The sequence below is a fragment of the Palaemon carinicauda genome, chromosome 3 (assembly GCF_036898095.1).
Source record: "Palaemon carinicauda isolate YSFRI2023 chromosome 3, ASM3689809v2, whole genome shotgun sequence".
NCBI lineage: Eukaryota > Metazoa > Arthropoda > Malacostraca > Decapoda > Palaemonidae > Palaemon > Palaemon carinicauda.
In genome coordinates this window covers 124,334,234-124,347,636 of record NC_090727.1, presented here as the reverse complement: position 1 = coordinate 124,347,636, position 13,403 = coordinate 124,334,234, and the positions used below count along the sequence as shown (strand labels likewise).

The following is a 13,403-nucleotide window of genomic DNA, read 5'->3' as shown; positions in this document are numbered from 1 at the left end:
CGGCATCCTCCTCCTCTGTTTCGCCGTCATGATGAGCATCAGTTCCAGGGTATTGAAGTCCTGTGTAAAGGGTCCCTTGCCCCTCTATCTACCAATGGGATAGAAGGACATCAGTGAGACTAGGTCCCTAGCGGAAGCAGGTCTCTTGCTGGGGTCAGTTGGAAAGAGAGAGAGAAACGAAGGAAACGGACTTCTCCAACAAAATCACAGGAGTAGAGGCTATAACGGGCCTCTGGCTAGGAGAAATCTGCGCCCACTGCGAAGTGTCTACCATTCCCATTTTGACCGCCATAATAAGGTTGTCAAACCAGGATGGCTGTTCGCCTACAAATGACAGGTCCAAGGTGTCCTTGGGGAGGCCTGGAGGTGGAGATCACTTCCTCGCAGGGCGTTGCCTCGGAACCTGAAACTATAAGGAAAATGGATGGGGAACAGGCATCTGGTGATCTTCCTTCGAAACTTTCCATGGGCGATCCGCAGAGATAGTCACGCCAGCATGCCGATATAGAGGATGTTGGAAGCCTTCTGAAAAAGGAATGGGCCTTCTGTTAGCTGCAGCAAAAGTCGAGGACTCTTGAGGAACCTCCTTTCTTGTGAATGCCCGTGAAACTCGCTGTGGTAACATCTAATCGCAGGGGCCCATAATTCACGAGCAAGAGATGGAAAACAAGGAGAAGGTCAGGAAGATCTCAGAGACCCTCGACGAATAGGCGATCAATGATCACCCACTGGAGATCGACGAGCAGGTGACCGTAGAGCAGGCAAACTGCGAGAAGGGGAGTGACGCGTTGGCGAGCATCGCGATGGAGATCTTCTCGAAGGCGAATGAAGAGATGATGCGTAATGCGTTGGTGAACAACACGTTGGCGAGTGACGCATAGTAGAACGCCGTGTTGGTGATTGTTGCGTAGGGGCAGCAACGAGCTGTAGAGCGTCGCGTAGGAGATCCGACGAATTATGCCTCAGGTATAAAAATCAAGTTCTTCAAGATCTACATTTTATCAACTTCACAAAATCAAGATTAGTCCCAAGAAGTATATTTCAGTAGCTAGGTCTTCAATGTAATATGTTAAGACACCCCAAGCTTGTCAAAAGCATCTCTGCAAAGAATTCTAAGTAAGGTCAGACTCTTTCTTTCTAACCGCTTCTCCTCCAGACCGCATCTGGAAATGGTCTAGGGCCTTCTGATGGCCTCAATAGGCGACGTAGTCTTAAGACAAGGTTGAAGGACCTTAATTGAGTGCGTAGAAGGGTGACTCAGAAAGGTTGTTGAGGCATTTGGGCTCAATTGTCCGAGCATTGCCAAAGAATTCTCAGGCCATGTATGACACCAAACACCCTTTCCATGTCGGTCCCATTGGTCCTATATGTTTAGAAAATGGTCCCCTCAGTTTGCAGCATTTTACATGTATTTGAACTCATGGTGGTCTTCCTGATGCTGAAGACTCAGTCCAAGAAGGAACTCTAATATCAAGATTCTCATAACAACTAGGAGTCAGTCTGTTGCCTCAAAAATTCTCAATGCAGTGACTCTTTCAATTAAGATGTTCCTTCACAAAAGGAAGATGTTTCTTTGCCTACTCCATCTGTCCAAGTCTTTCAATGTAGTAGCAGATGTCCTGTCCTGACAGATAGTCTGTTGCCAGACAAAATATGAAAGTAATATGTGGAACATGACAGGGGTGGTAGAGGCGGGCATTTATATTAAATGATTACGGGTTTGTATAGCTAGGAAAAATACAATTTAGGACAAATTGTCATTTGTTCCGACACAATATACAAACCTTGTAACCACTTAATACAGGAAGACTCATTGGTTGGTGGGAGGTCTGCCTTTGGTGCTTGTGGACAGCTAACTGCCCGGATATAGACCTGGTCTCGAATGAGAGCAGAGGACTAAATCCACCCACCCCTGTCTCTTGACCCAACATGGTGATGGTGGGGTCTGAGAGACTGAGAGCCGCCGCACGATGTGTAAGAGCATCGCGCGACCAGAGAGCGTGAACGTAAGAGACACTTGACCCTAGGGTTACAGTGACTGGATGAAACTCCAAAACCAAAAGGCAAAGGGTTTATACATCCACCGTCTTCCCTGCCTAGAAGAAGACGGGGGGAGAATATTTGTAAACAAACACTAACAATCTTACCTGGGAAGACTTGTCTTGATGTATGGAACTCCAAGGGAGGAGACAGAGAGAAAGGCGGATCACCTGCAGACTGCTTTCACACTGCCAAACATACCATAAAATCAAGACAAGAGACTTCCCTGTCCCAGAGGAACTGGAAAGGTCAGACAATAGCTTGAGCTGCTACCACAGGGCCAAGAACAAAGGTGTCCAAGGACTTGTGCATAAACTCCTTCAAGTAAAAGGCCGTAAAGGTGGTCTGGTGTTTCCCAACACCAGCCTTCAGCACTTGGCCCACTGCAAGATTTCTCCTGAAAGAAAGTGTGGGGGGGGGGGGGGGCAATGCCCTTGATCTCGTGAGCTTTAACCCTCGCTGGTGCTTGGACTCTTGAGGAAGTCTCATACGCCTTGCGGATGGTCTCACGGATCCAGAAGGATATCGTGTTCCTCGACACCTCCCTCTTGGTTCTGCCGGTGCTAACGAAGTTGTCGACATTTAGGTCTGAGATGCCGAGTTCACTTAAGATAGCACCGGAGACCCCTGACGGGACAGAGAAGCCTCTCACCTGAACCGCCACATCCGGTAAGGATGGAATAGTGAAGGCCTCAAACCTGGGATCATGGATCGCTGGGTTCTGAGTCTTGGCCACAAACTCTGGCACAAAACTGAAGGAGATCTCCTTCCAACCCTCTGCGTGAGTGACATTACAGGAGAGGCCGTGTAACTCCCCGACTTTCTTCGCGATGCTAAGGCTAGCAGAAAAAACAGTCTTAAAGGTCAATTGCCTGTTTGAGGCACGGTTCAAAGGTTCATACGGAACACGAGTAAGAGACCCGAGAATTAAGGTGACATCTCACTGGGGAATTCTAAGTTCCCTCGGGGGACGCGACTATTCGAAGCTCTTGACGAGCATAGAAATCCCCAGGGCGTTGGAGATATCTATGCCCTTCAGATGGAACACCATTGCAAGGACAGACCTGTACCCTTTAATGGCAGAAACCGAAAGGAACTTATCTCTGCGAAGAAAGACTAGGAAGTCCGCAATCTGAGTCAGAGAGGCTCCTACTGGAGAGATACCCCTTCCACTACACCAATCACAGAAGACCAACCACTTCCCCTGGTAGACTGAGGAGGAGGATCTTCTAAGGTACCCTGACATGTCTCTCGCAGCGAGTCGCGAAAAGTCTTGCGGTCTGAGGGGATGCTGGATAGTCTCCACGCGTGAAGTCTGAGCGACTCATTGCCTGGTGGTACCTGTTCGACAAGGGTTGCCAAAGGAGATAGGGCCAGTGTGGTAGCTCTCGCGGTGCCTCGACCAGGAGTAACAACAGATCGGGAAACCACTACATGTGTGGCCATAGTGGAGCAATGAGAGTCATCCTGAGTCCTGGAGCTACTAGGACCTGGTACAGGACTGCGAGAAGCAAGCAAAGAGAGGAGGAAACGTGTAGCAATCCAGTAGTTCCCAAGGATATTGCAGTGCGTCCTCAAACGCAGCCGCGGGATCTGGTACTGGAGAGCAAAACACAGCATGCTTGGCAACCGTGTTGCGAAAGGTCGATGCATGGTTCTCCCCAGAGGTCGAGTACTCTACTCGCGACCCATGGGTGAAGAGACCATTCTGCCCCTATTACCTGGTTTCTGCGACATATGGCGTCTGCCCGAACACTTCTCTTGCCTGGAATATACCTGGCTGACAAGGTTACGTGTTGACTCTCTGCCCACAGAAACACCTGCCTCGTCAACTGCTGCAAGGGACGTGAGAGTGTGCCCCCTTGCTTATTGACGTGCGCAACCACGGATGTGTTGTCGCTCATCAGCACTACCGAGTGCTCTCTCCAACGGGCCTGGCAATGAAAGAGTGCTCTCGAGACTGCCATCATTTCCAGCATGTTGATGTGCAGGTGTTTCTTCTCTTCCGACCACACACCTGACACGACCAAGTCGTCCAGGTGTGCACCCCAACCTTCCGTGGACGCGTCTGTGAACAGACGAAACCGAGGTGGAGGAGGGTTTATGAGAAAACCCTCTCTTGAGGTTCTCATTTAGCCACCAAAGGAGATCCTCTCTTACCTCGCATTCCATGAGGACTGGACGAGAGGGAGGATCGGTGGCTGCCGACCACTGCTCCTTCAGACACCACTGAAGGAAGCAGAGATGGATCCACGCGGAAGGAACGAGCTTCTCCAGTGAGGAGAGGTGAGCTAGAAGAGCTTGTCACTGGAGGGCTGGAATGTGGAGTCAATCAGCATTCCCAGATACTTCACCTTTTGCTTGGGAATGAGGTTCGACTTCTCGCAGTTCACCACGATCCCCAGATCGCGACAGACTGCCAGAAGCGAGTCTCGATCCTGACTCAACTGCTCCTGCGAGGGAGCGAGAATTGTCCAGTCATCGAGGTACATCAGTATGCGGATGACCCTCGAGTGGGCCCAAGCTGCTACCGTCGTGAACACTTGCGTGAACACTTGGGGAGCTGTGCACAGTCCGAAGCACAGTACTTTGAACTGGTACACCGTGCCGTGGAAGGTGAATCGTAGGTACTTTCTAGATGACCGATGAACTGGTACTTGAAAGTACGCATCATTCAAGTCTATTGAAAGCATAAAGTCGTACTGCCTGATGGCTAACAGCACAATGCGAACTGTTAGTATCTTGAACGCAGTTTGTTGAACAAACTTGTTCAGTGGCGAAAGGTTGATGATCGGTCTCCAACCTCCTGGTAACTGGTCATGTACGACTTCTAGCGCATCCTTCTCCAACATTTCTTGGACCTCCGCCTCCAAGGCCAGAGCCTTCAGGGATGTTGGAGCGTATGTGTGGAACGCTATTGGAGTGGAGGATGGGGGGGGCCGATGAAGCACGAATGGGAGCTTGTACCCTTCGTGAAGGGTCGACACTACCCATTCCTCAGCCCTGAGGTGCTGCCACATCGCCCAATGGCGCGATAGGCATCCTCCTACCCTCCGCAGCATGGGAAGTGGAAAGCCAATCTCAGCGTTTCCCTTTCCCTTGCTTGCCCTTGTTTTTTCCCCGACGTGGCAGAGCTCCCGAGGGAGGCTGAAAGGTCTGTTTGGGGGCAGAACCCTTCTGAACAGGAGCAGGTCTCGGCTGCATAGGAGCAGCAGGAGCACGACCAGTGGTACTCTTGCCACTTCCCGTGGGCTTGGCCTGACTCGGCCTGGCTGCGGACGGTTTCGTGGGACCAGGTCCCTTGAAACTCACAGCTTGCACCTAGTGGATAATGGAGTCCTTCGAGTCGAAGCGCCATTTATCCCGCGCGGCCCGAACTTCCTCTGGTGGAAAGAGAAAAGTTGCAGCTCTAATAGAAAAGTTCCTGAGTGCCAGGGCCTCTCCTGTAACAATCTATCCCGCCAAACGAGTGGCTATTGCCTCACGTTTTTTGAGGATCCGATTGGCATACTGGGTAGTAAGCTGGTCCAAGAGAAAAGCAACAGCTTTCCCACCAGACAAAGACAGGTTCCTGTACTGCTCCACGTGTTTGGGGTTAGCGAGCTTGGGGTCCGGCGCGAACACTGTGGCCGTACCACACCAGTGGTCCTGCCACGAAGCAGCCCTGAGAGCAGCTACAGAGATGGACTCCATAGTTGAAATCTCAGAGGCCGAGAAGGCCACTCTCTGGGATTTCAAGCTCTCGACTGAGGAACCCCCAGCAAGCGCTCCGACCGCGGGGTCGAGAGGGAGAGGACAAGACACAGAAGTCTCTGTGACATGGTACCTCTTCTGTCGCTGGAGTGGTTGAGGGAGAAGCTTGTTCGAACCTTGGCCCAAGCGAGTCACCAGGTCCTGCGATCTGGTCACTCACTCGGTCCAATGCTCGAGCAGCCTGTCTCAACCAGGGTAGTGTGAGGGGCCGTGAACTGCCTTCGGGAGCTCCCCATAGGATGTCCAAGGCTGTACATTTATCTCAGACACTACCGCAGGAGGAGCCCTGAGGCCATTAATCTCACGCATGGGGATAATGACCTCTAGGAACTGCGACTCCACCTCGGGATCTTCCGTCTCCACGGCCGGTGAGGGCCGTAGAAGTGGCTGATCCCTCGGTCCCGCTACATCCACAGGTGTAGGGGAAGCGACATGCTGCACGGGTGATGACATCCCCCATGAATACCCTTGCTTTGATCCTATGACCGAACCAGGCATGTATTCAGGAGTCAAGGAAGGACCCTGGCAGGGTTCATCCCCGACGGAATGCATCGAGGTACCCACTGCGACCGAGTGCGTGACTGGTCGCTGCGAGCCCTATGAAGCTCCCGAAGGAGCTTGAGCGTGAGCGGGGTCGCTGGGAACTGCGACGCTCACACCAGGAGGAGTAGACAGGTTAGTCGCGCGAGTGGTGCGCGCGGCCGCACCTGTTACATGGCCAGAAAACATGGGGGTTGGCTGCATCTCTCGCGGCTGATAAGTCCGAGAGCTAGCCTGATCGTGCATGACCGGCCCCCATGCCGGGGGCTGAGCCGCGAGGTGGCTCCATGCCAGGCCCGGGTCGTGCGGGTCGAGTGCGCGACTGTCTGGGTCTGCTCCCTGCTCACGCGACACACGAGTCGCTGAGCTAGTCCGCGTGGCTACTCCCGTGGAGGTAGTCATGCGAACTGCGGATTCTTCACGAGAGACCACAGCTGAGATTTCTCGTGCCGAAGCCAGGACTCTCTTTTCCTCACTCAAGAGCGTTTCAGTTCGAGTCTGAGCAGTAGATCGGGGGCCCGAGGACCCCATCACCATACTCTGGGAGACAATACCTACGCCCTCGAGCACGGTTGTCGTGCATGGACGCCTTGCACGAGATTCGCCGTGAACAATCCCACTAGTGCGGGGAACACGGGAATCTCGCACATCGCTCTCATTCTCCGGAGGAGAGAGGTGTCCCAGGGTGCCATGTCCCTTCTACTGCGACTGGCCTTCCTGGCCCTCTTCACTTTCCTCTTCTTCCCCTTGGGGAGAAGAGTTAGAGTCAGAAGATAAAGACGAAGAGGAGGAGGAACTAGAAGGAGAATACCGCCCAGGCTTCCTCTTTTGTGCCCCCTCCCATGTGCTGGAATGTTGGTTAAGGCAACAGCAGACGACACTGGACGAGGATGAACAACCTGAGCCATGTTTGTAGGAAGAGCTGTAGTCGGTGAACATGGTGAACCTGAAAAACATATTGTATCAGCAGGAGTTTGGCAGATTTTAATTTTAAGCTTATCAGCAGTAGGCAGATTTTAATTTTAACTGCTTATCAGCAGAGGATTTGGCAGATTTTTATTTTAACTGACGCGGGTGAAGCTGTAAAGGATTTGCCATCCGTCGTTAAAGAAATCTCAGTGATTAAAACCTTACTCTCCCTTGTTTTAACAGGAAGTCCTGCAATTATTTTACCCTTGGAAAAAGTTTGCATTTTGCCAGGAACAAATGCTTTATCAGCTACATAGCCAATAACAACAGGGCATCAGTGAACATGGGAGTCGATAAAGTTTACAACCCAGGGTTGCCAGGTTTCCTAAGTGAGAAAAGGCCAATTTTGATCAACTGCAGCTTTAATAAGTTAAATAATGCCAAAGGTATAGCCTTTAAGGCCAACCTTTTATGATATTGCTAAAGGCTAACCAATTTCAAATAAAAAAAGGACAAATTTGATGTCTTTAGCTGAAAAGGGCCAACCTGGCAACCCTGTAACAAACTCGATTACATTCATGTGTTCATCAACAATCGTATCATACAAATGACGTTGAAGCTCGTCCGCCATATTTAAATGCCGTCTTAACAAATTTAAGTCAAGCTTACCTGATAATCCGAGAGACACCCAAAATTCCCCCTTCTTACCGGGTAACGTGTCGTCATCGGTAACAGCAATCTGTTGGGTGTCTCTCGGGATCGCCGAAATAGTGGGAGCGCTAAGGTCGACTGCTCCCTCGGCGAAACCCAAGAAAATCCCAACAGGCTGTGAATCCGGACTTCCCAAAATGGCGGCCAGGATTAACACTACGGCAAGGAGAACCTTGAGAGCAAGGTTTTCCCCTGCATGTCGAGCAGAGCGTGTGCGGGTCTACAGGTGACGAACGCCACCCAATGGAACGCCCGACACGGCCTGCACAACATCGCATTTTAAAGAGTAACTTTCTACTTCATAACAAAGACCAATCACTAGTACACAAGCACAAGAGAAGGCAAAAGGGTGTAGCGGAGAGTAGGCAAGCATCCACATTGAGCCGAAGCGAGTGAATGAGGAAAGCGAGCTGGCGGTGGGGGGGTCGGCGGAGCTAAGCTCCGCCCCATACCGCCAGCCAACCAATCAGCACAACTGCCTGCTTTTCTTTCTCTTTGGCTGTTTCAGCTGAGCTGAAGCGAATTCCTATATTAAATGAGTACGAGGTTTGTATATCACGTCGGAACAATTAAATTTTTCAATTGGCAAAAACAAATTTTTAAATATATCCAGAAGTATTTTTAATAATTTTTTGTTGTCTTTTCTTATTATTTTGTTTTCAAAATCTTACACTCAATATTGATACACTACTGTATACTGTATATAAACATCATACTGGTTTTTAAATTCTCAAGATTGACCCAGATATAAAGGAGATAGTTTTAAAAAATGAATAAAAATAAAATAATTTTTTTTTTAAATAAAACCTATTCAACATAGAAAAATTAAATTTGGAGGAATCACCTAGTACCTAAAGCTGAATAAATTTTTTGTGAAAGTTTTACTAACATATGGCAAAACTGACATTCGACCACTCCTCTTTAAGAAAATATAGTGTATTGTCTGCAATATTCAAATACCATATTACTTCTCCCAAAAACGTGGTCAGGAACCATACGAACATAATCTCGTCTACCAAAACAGGTAGCAAGCTTTCCTTTTTATGCCAGAAGTCAATATTTGAACTGAAATTCAACATCTAGGGATGTCCTAATTTCCAGACAGCAAAGTGGCCTGTTATAAGTATTTGGGTTTAATGAAAAAGATTGTTTTGTGTAATAAATACAGTTGTTAATGCCAATTTTCCATACTGATACAGTATACAGTCTCTTAATTTTTTACAGTAACAACTTACAAAACATTTGCGTTTACATGGATCAAAAGGTTATTGAGACTTGATAACATTTTCTATGCAGTTACAGTACAGTATATTCAAATCTTTAATGTACAGTACTTTATAAAGAAACACATAGTTCAGTAATAATAATAATAATAATAATAATAATAATAATAATAATAATAATAAATGATGAGAAAGAAACACATAGTTCAGTAAGTTACAGCTGCTAAAGAACTTGATACCTGGATAAATTGGGAAATAAGAAGGGCCCTCAAAACTGATTGTAAAGATTAGTTTGAAATTACAACTAACTACAATAAGGGAATAGCTATTGTATATTATACAGTACACATGATGATGGTGAATGTAGCTATAAAATGGTAAAACTGGCAACAAAGAAAGTTACTTTCACAACTAAAGAGTTATTTTCACATTTATTTGAACAACAAAGCCCTTAAAAAGGTTCATATTCAACAACCATAACCTGGAGTCAGGACATATTGTAACATTTGTAATTTCAAGCAGCTTTTGATCTCAAGTTTTGATGGGTATAACTGGGGGTGTTAGTAAATAAATAAAAAATACTTGGCTTTTCATTGCACTGTAATTACCGAAAGCACAATCTTTAATAATAAAAATAATTTGTAGATTACACATTAACTGATATATAGAGTGAAAACCAATCGTAACTTACTTTAATGACTTTATTAAGGAAACATATATCAAGCAAAATGTGTGAACTGAACAGCATCTCAAATTAAGGAGTTCCTCAAAGTAAGGACCAGTACCAATCAACAAACACCTTACAATAAATCTTTGTGAATACTGTACCATACCCCTATGGTGATGATATCAGAAAAAAATAAAATTCTTACGTTACTTTAACTGAAGGAAAAGAAAATGATATGCAGACATCTTTAACTTGATCTTTCACAGTATCACTAAAATATGAAAGTACAACAAAATGAACCTAAGAAAACCAAAACTGATCAATAAACATTAAAAGAATTTAAAAAGATGGTTTCTGGTTGAAGATAAAATATAGTAAAGAAAATGATGCCAGCCAGATTAATAATCCTGACTATAAAATTGTACCAATGCTAAATAAATTCATGATCGCAAACAGGCTATATCATCTGATATTACTAAAAATAATGAGTCATTAACATTGCAAAGCATCCAACACATCTTATTCATAAAACTATTGAATCTGAAAATACAGTGCAGTTCACCAATTCTATCTTTATATTTCTCTAGGCTTAACTAAATACTCTTCATGGATTGTTATATCTTAAGCTTTGGTCAATATGCTTGATAAGAAAATATTTACCAGTATTTCAAAATGATTGACATGTTCTGGTTAGCTACTAGTTGTGCAAATCACTGAGAAAAAAAAAGAAAATCTGGAATTGGTAACACTGGCAAGTATCCACCAAAAAAGAGAGAGAGAGAGAGAGAGAGAGAGAGAGAGAGAGAGAGAGAGAGAGAGAGAGAGAGAGAGAGAGAGAGAGAGAGAGAGAGAGAGAATATTTGTAGCACAGTGAGAAAGGGGCTCCCTCTCGTAAAGTGATTAACATGAAGGAATGGTTCTACTTATTCTTATTCCAGATAAAAATATACAATTGGCTGACAAATCAAACTACAATTGGCTGTAAAACTTAGTACAATATTAGAAAAGGAGTAAGAAACTTATACTGTAATGCATATTGCGTGGATACATCTACCTGAAATATTTCTTTCATTATCCACTCTATCAAATATGTATGTAAATCAAAAAAAAAAAAAAAAAAAAAAAAAAAAAAAATCCATTGTCCCATGAAAACCTTTTCTCACTGGTCAAAACAGTTTTTTCCTTCTACTTAAAACCTTCCACAAAGACTAGATTATTTAAAATCTAAGAAATACTATATACCTCAACATTTTACCATCAAATCTACAGTACCTCTATGTTAATACAGTATATTGCATCACATATCCCGCATTGTTGTTTTCAAGTAGTTTAACTAGAACATAGAGAAAGAATATTTAACCATTACAGCTGGCCAACTCCATCTTCCAAAAATACATAATATTTTAACTATCAAACTATCAATGAAGCACTTAGACCCCACTCTTTTCTTTAAAAGTCAGTTTACTTTATCATGAGTGAGACTTCTTATGCTTAAAAATATCTTTTATTGTCAGCCAGAGGGTTCTCTGGCAAATACTGCACTCATATTTCTTCTTAATAGAGTTTTCTTCATCACATTTCTCCTCATCATTATCTAGTACCACAGAAGTAGTACAGTTTTTTAAGCACTGCGCCATGTGTTCCAATCGTTCTAATGTTGTTGTATAAAATTCAACATCGCAATAAGGACAAACAGTATTGTACGATGTTATGGTGGTTACAGTGCACTCCACATCAAGCAGGCAATTATAAGTCAAAAAATCTGTCAAATCCACTCCTCCCTTGACATCATTTGACCTGCAGGGTTCTTTGCCATCTTCACTGAATGGATTTCCACTCAACACACAATCCCCCGGACCAGGGCCAGAATGAAGAAGTCTGACATCAGCATCGAGAAGACGGCGCAATGAATACAAAGGTTCACTAAGATAGAAGTCAATTAGACCCACAGATAGATCTTTTTCAAGAGCATTAGCTTCTGCTACGAGCCTGTCCTGGTTTTCAATTGTCGGTACTGAAGCTTTAGTTCGCAATTCTAGCAAGTTCTTCCATTTGCTTCTGAGCTGTACAGCTTGAAATACCAAGTTCTGTGCAGACATAGCATCTGGGAAACGGAATTCAATGAAGTTATCACAGGCAATAACAGTCATATCAGCATTGGTGTCCACATTGTGAGCAAAAAGAAGCATCACTTGTACTGCTGGGACCCTTAGCATATCAACAAGATACGCCTTATTTGTTTCTAAGAGTGACACATATGCTAACAGTTGATGCTTTGAACTTATTGGATATCGTGAAGTAGAGCTTGGAAGCTCAAAGATGTCCGAATCACATACTTGCAGGACCTGTGGAGAGCTGGCAAAAACACTATTGGGATGAAGAATAGCAAAAGGCTTTGATGAAGTGTGGAAGAGCTGTTCAGATCCTGGCTTATAGTTGTTGTGTTCATCTGCAATGGCTACATTTGGATACAAACCACTACACAAAATTATTTTTAGCATCAGTACATCTTTGAATGTGTGAATGTTAGAACTGCGGTATATCTCATGAAGCCTCTTTTGGTCATTCTTAATTCTGAAGTCTAAGTCCTTAATATCAGTGGAGACATCTTCCTCATCACTTGCAATACTCTCCGTATGTGAGACTTTCAACACTCTAGTTTTTCTTGGTCCTTCCTTATGAAGCTCTTTCTTTAACTCATGCAGTTGTCGAAGCTCTCCATGCCTTCTTGCACGTTCAGCACCAGTAAGGGCTGTTCGAGATTGGCAAGCCATATCTTGCAACCCTGAATCTTGAAGCAATTGTGAAAACTGACCTCGAAGCTTGGTCATTTCATAAAACCGTTGCTCTTCTAGTCCCCGACGACGACACCACTTTTTTGAATTTTCATAGCCTCCTAATTTTATATTGAGCCATTCTCTGAAAAACCACATAACTGTTATTTACTGACAAATGAGTGAAACAGGAAAGTATTTAGAGAAATTCTTTATTTGGTAAGCAACACTATGCAAGTACTTTTACAGGATGTATGATACATAAATTATATTTCAAATAAAAGGCACATACATAGTGTCATTAAAAATAATCATAAAAAACCTCATTTAATGTAAAAAATAAAATAATTAAAAAAATGTATCAGATGTACACAGGAGCTTAACAAATGCCCTAAAGTTTGCAACTTGACAGTCAGACAATTTGAGTGACTATTGTGGCTGCGGGGGCATAAAAACAATTGGAATAGCGCCAACGTATCCCTGCGTGTCGTAAGAGGCGACTAAAAGGGACGGGACGAGGGGGCTGGGAACTCCCTCTCCTGTATTACAATCCTGTGAGACATCAAAGAAGTGGAGCTGGGGGGAGAGTGACTGCTCCCCGCACTCTAGTTTTTGGGTATTTGAATGTGCGTGGATGTAGTACAATAGAGTAAAAGATGTGAGATTGGAAGTATGTTTAGGAATAGAAGGATGGATATATTGGCTTTGTGTGAGACAAAGATAAAAGGGAAAGGATAAATGATGTTTGGTGAAATGTCTGGTAGAGTGTCTGCGATTGAAAGAGGA

The 13,403-nt window shown here is 44.9% G+C and overlaps 1 protein-coding gene across 1 annotated transcript in view; it reads right to left on the bottom strand.

The window, feature by feature from the left end:
* Window positions 1-9,863: 9,863 nt before the first annotated feature.
* Window positions 9,864-13,403, bottom strand: part of LOC137638465 (probable ATP-dependent RNA helicase DHX34) — a 70,611-nt gene continuing 67,071 nt past the window's right edge. Inside the window, exon 3 of the mRNA XM_068370542.1 lies at window positions 9,864-12,762. Within this exon, the coding sequence (XP_068226643.1) occupies window positions 11,313-12,762 (1,450 nt within the window). The 3' untranslated portion in view covers window positions 9,864-11,312. The remainder of the gene's footprint in view (window positions 12,763-13,403) is intronic.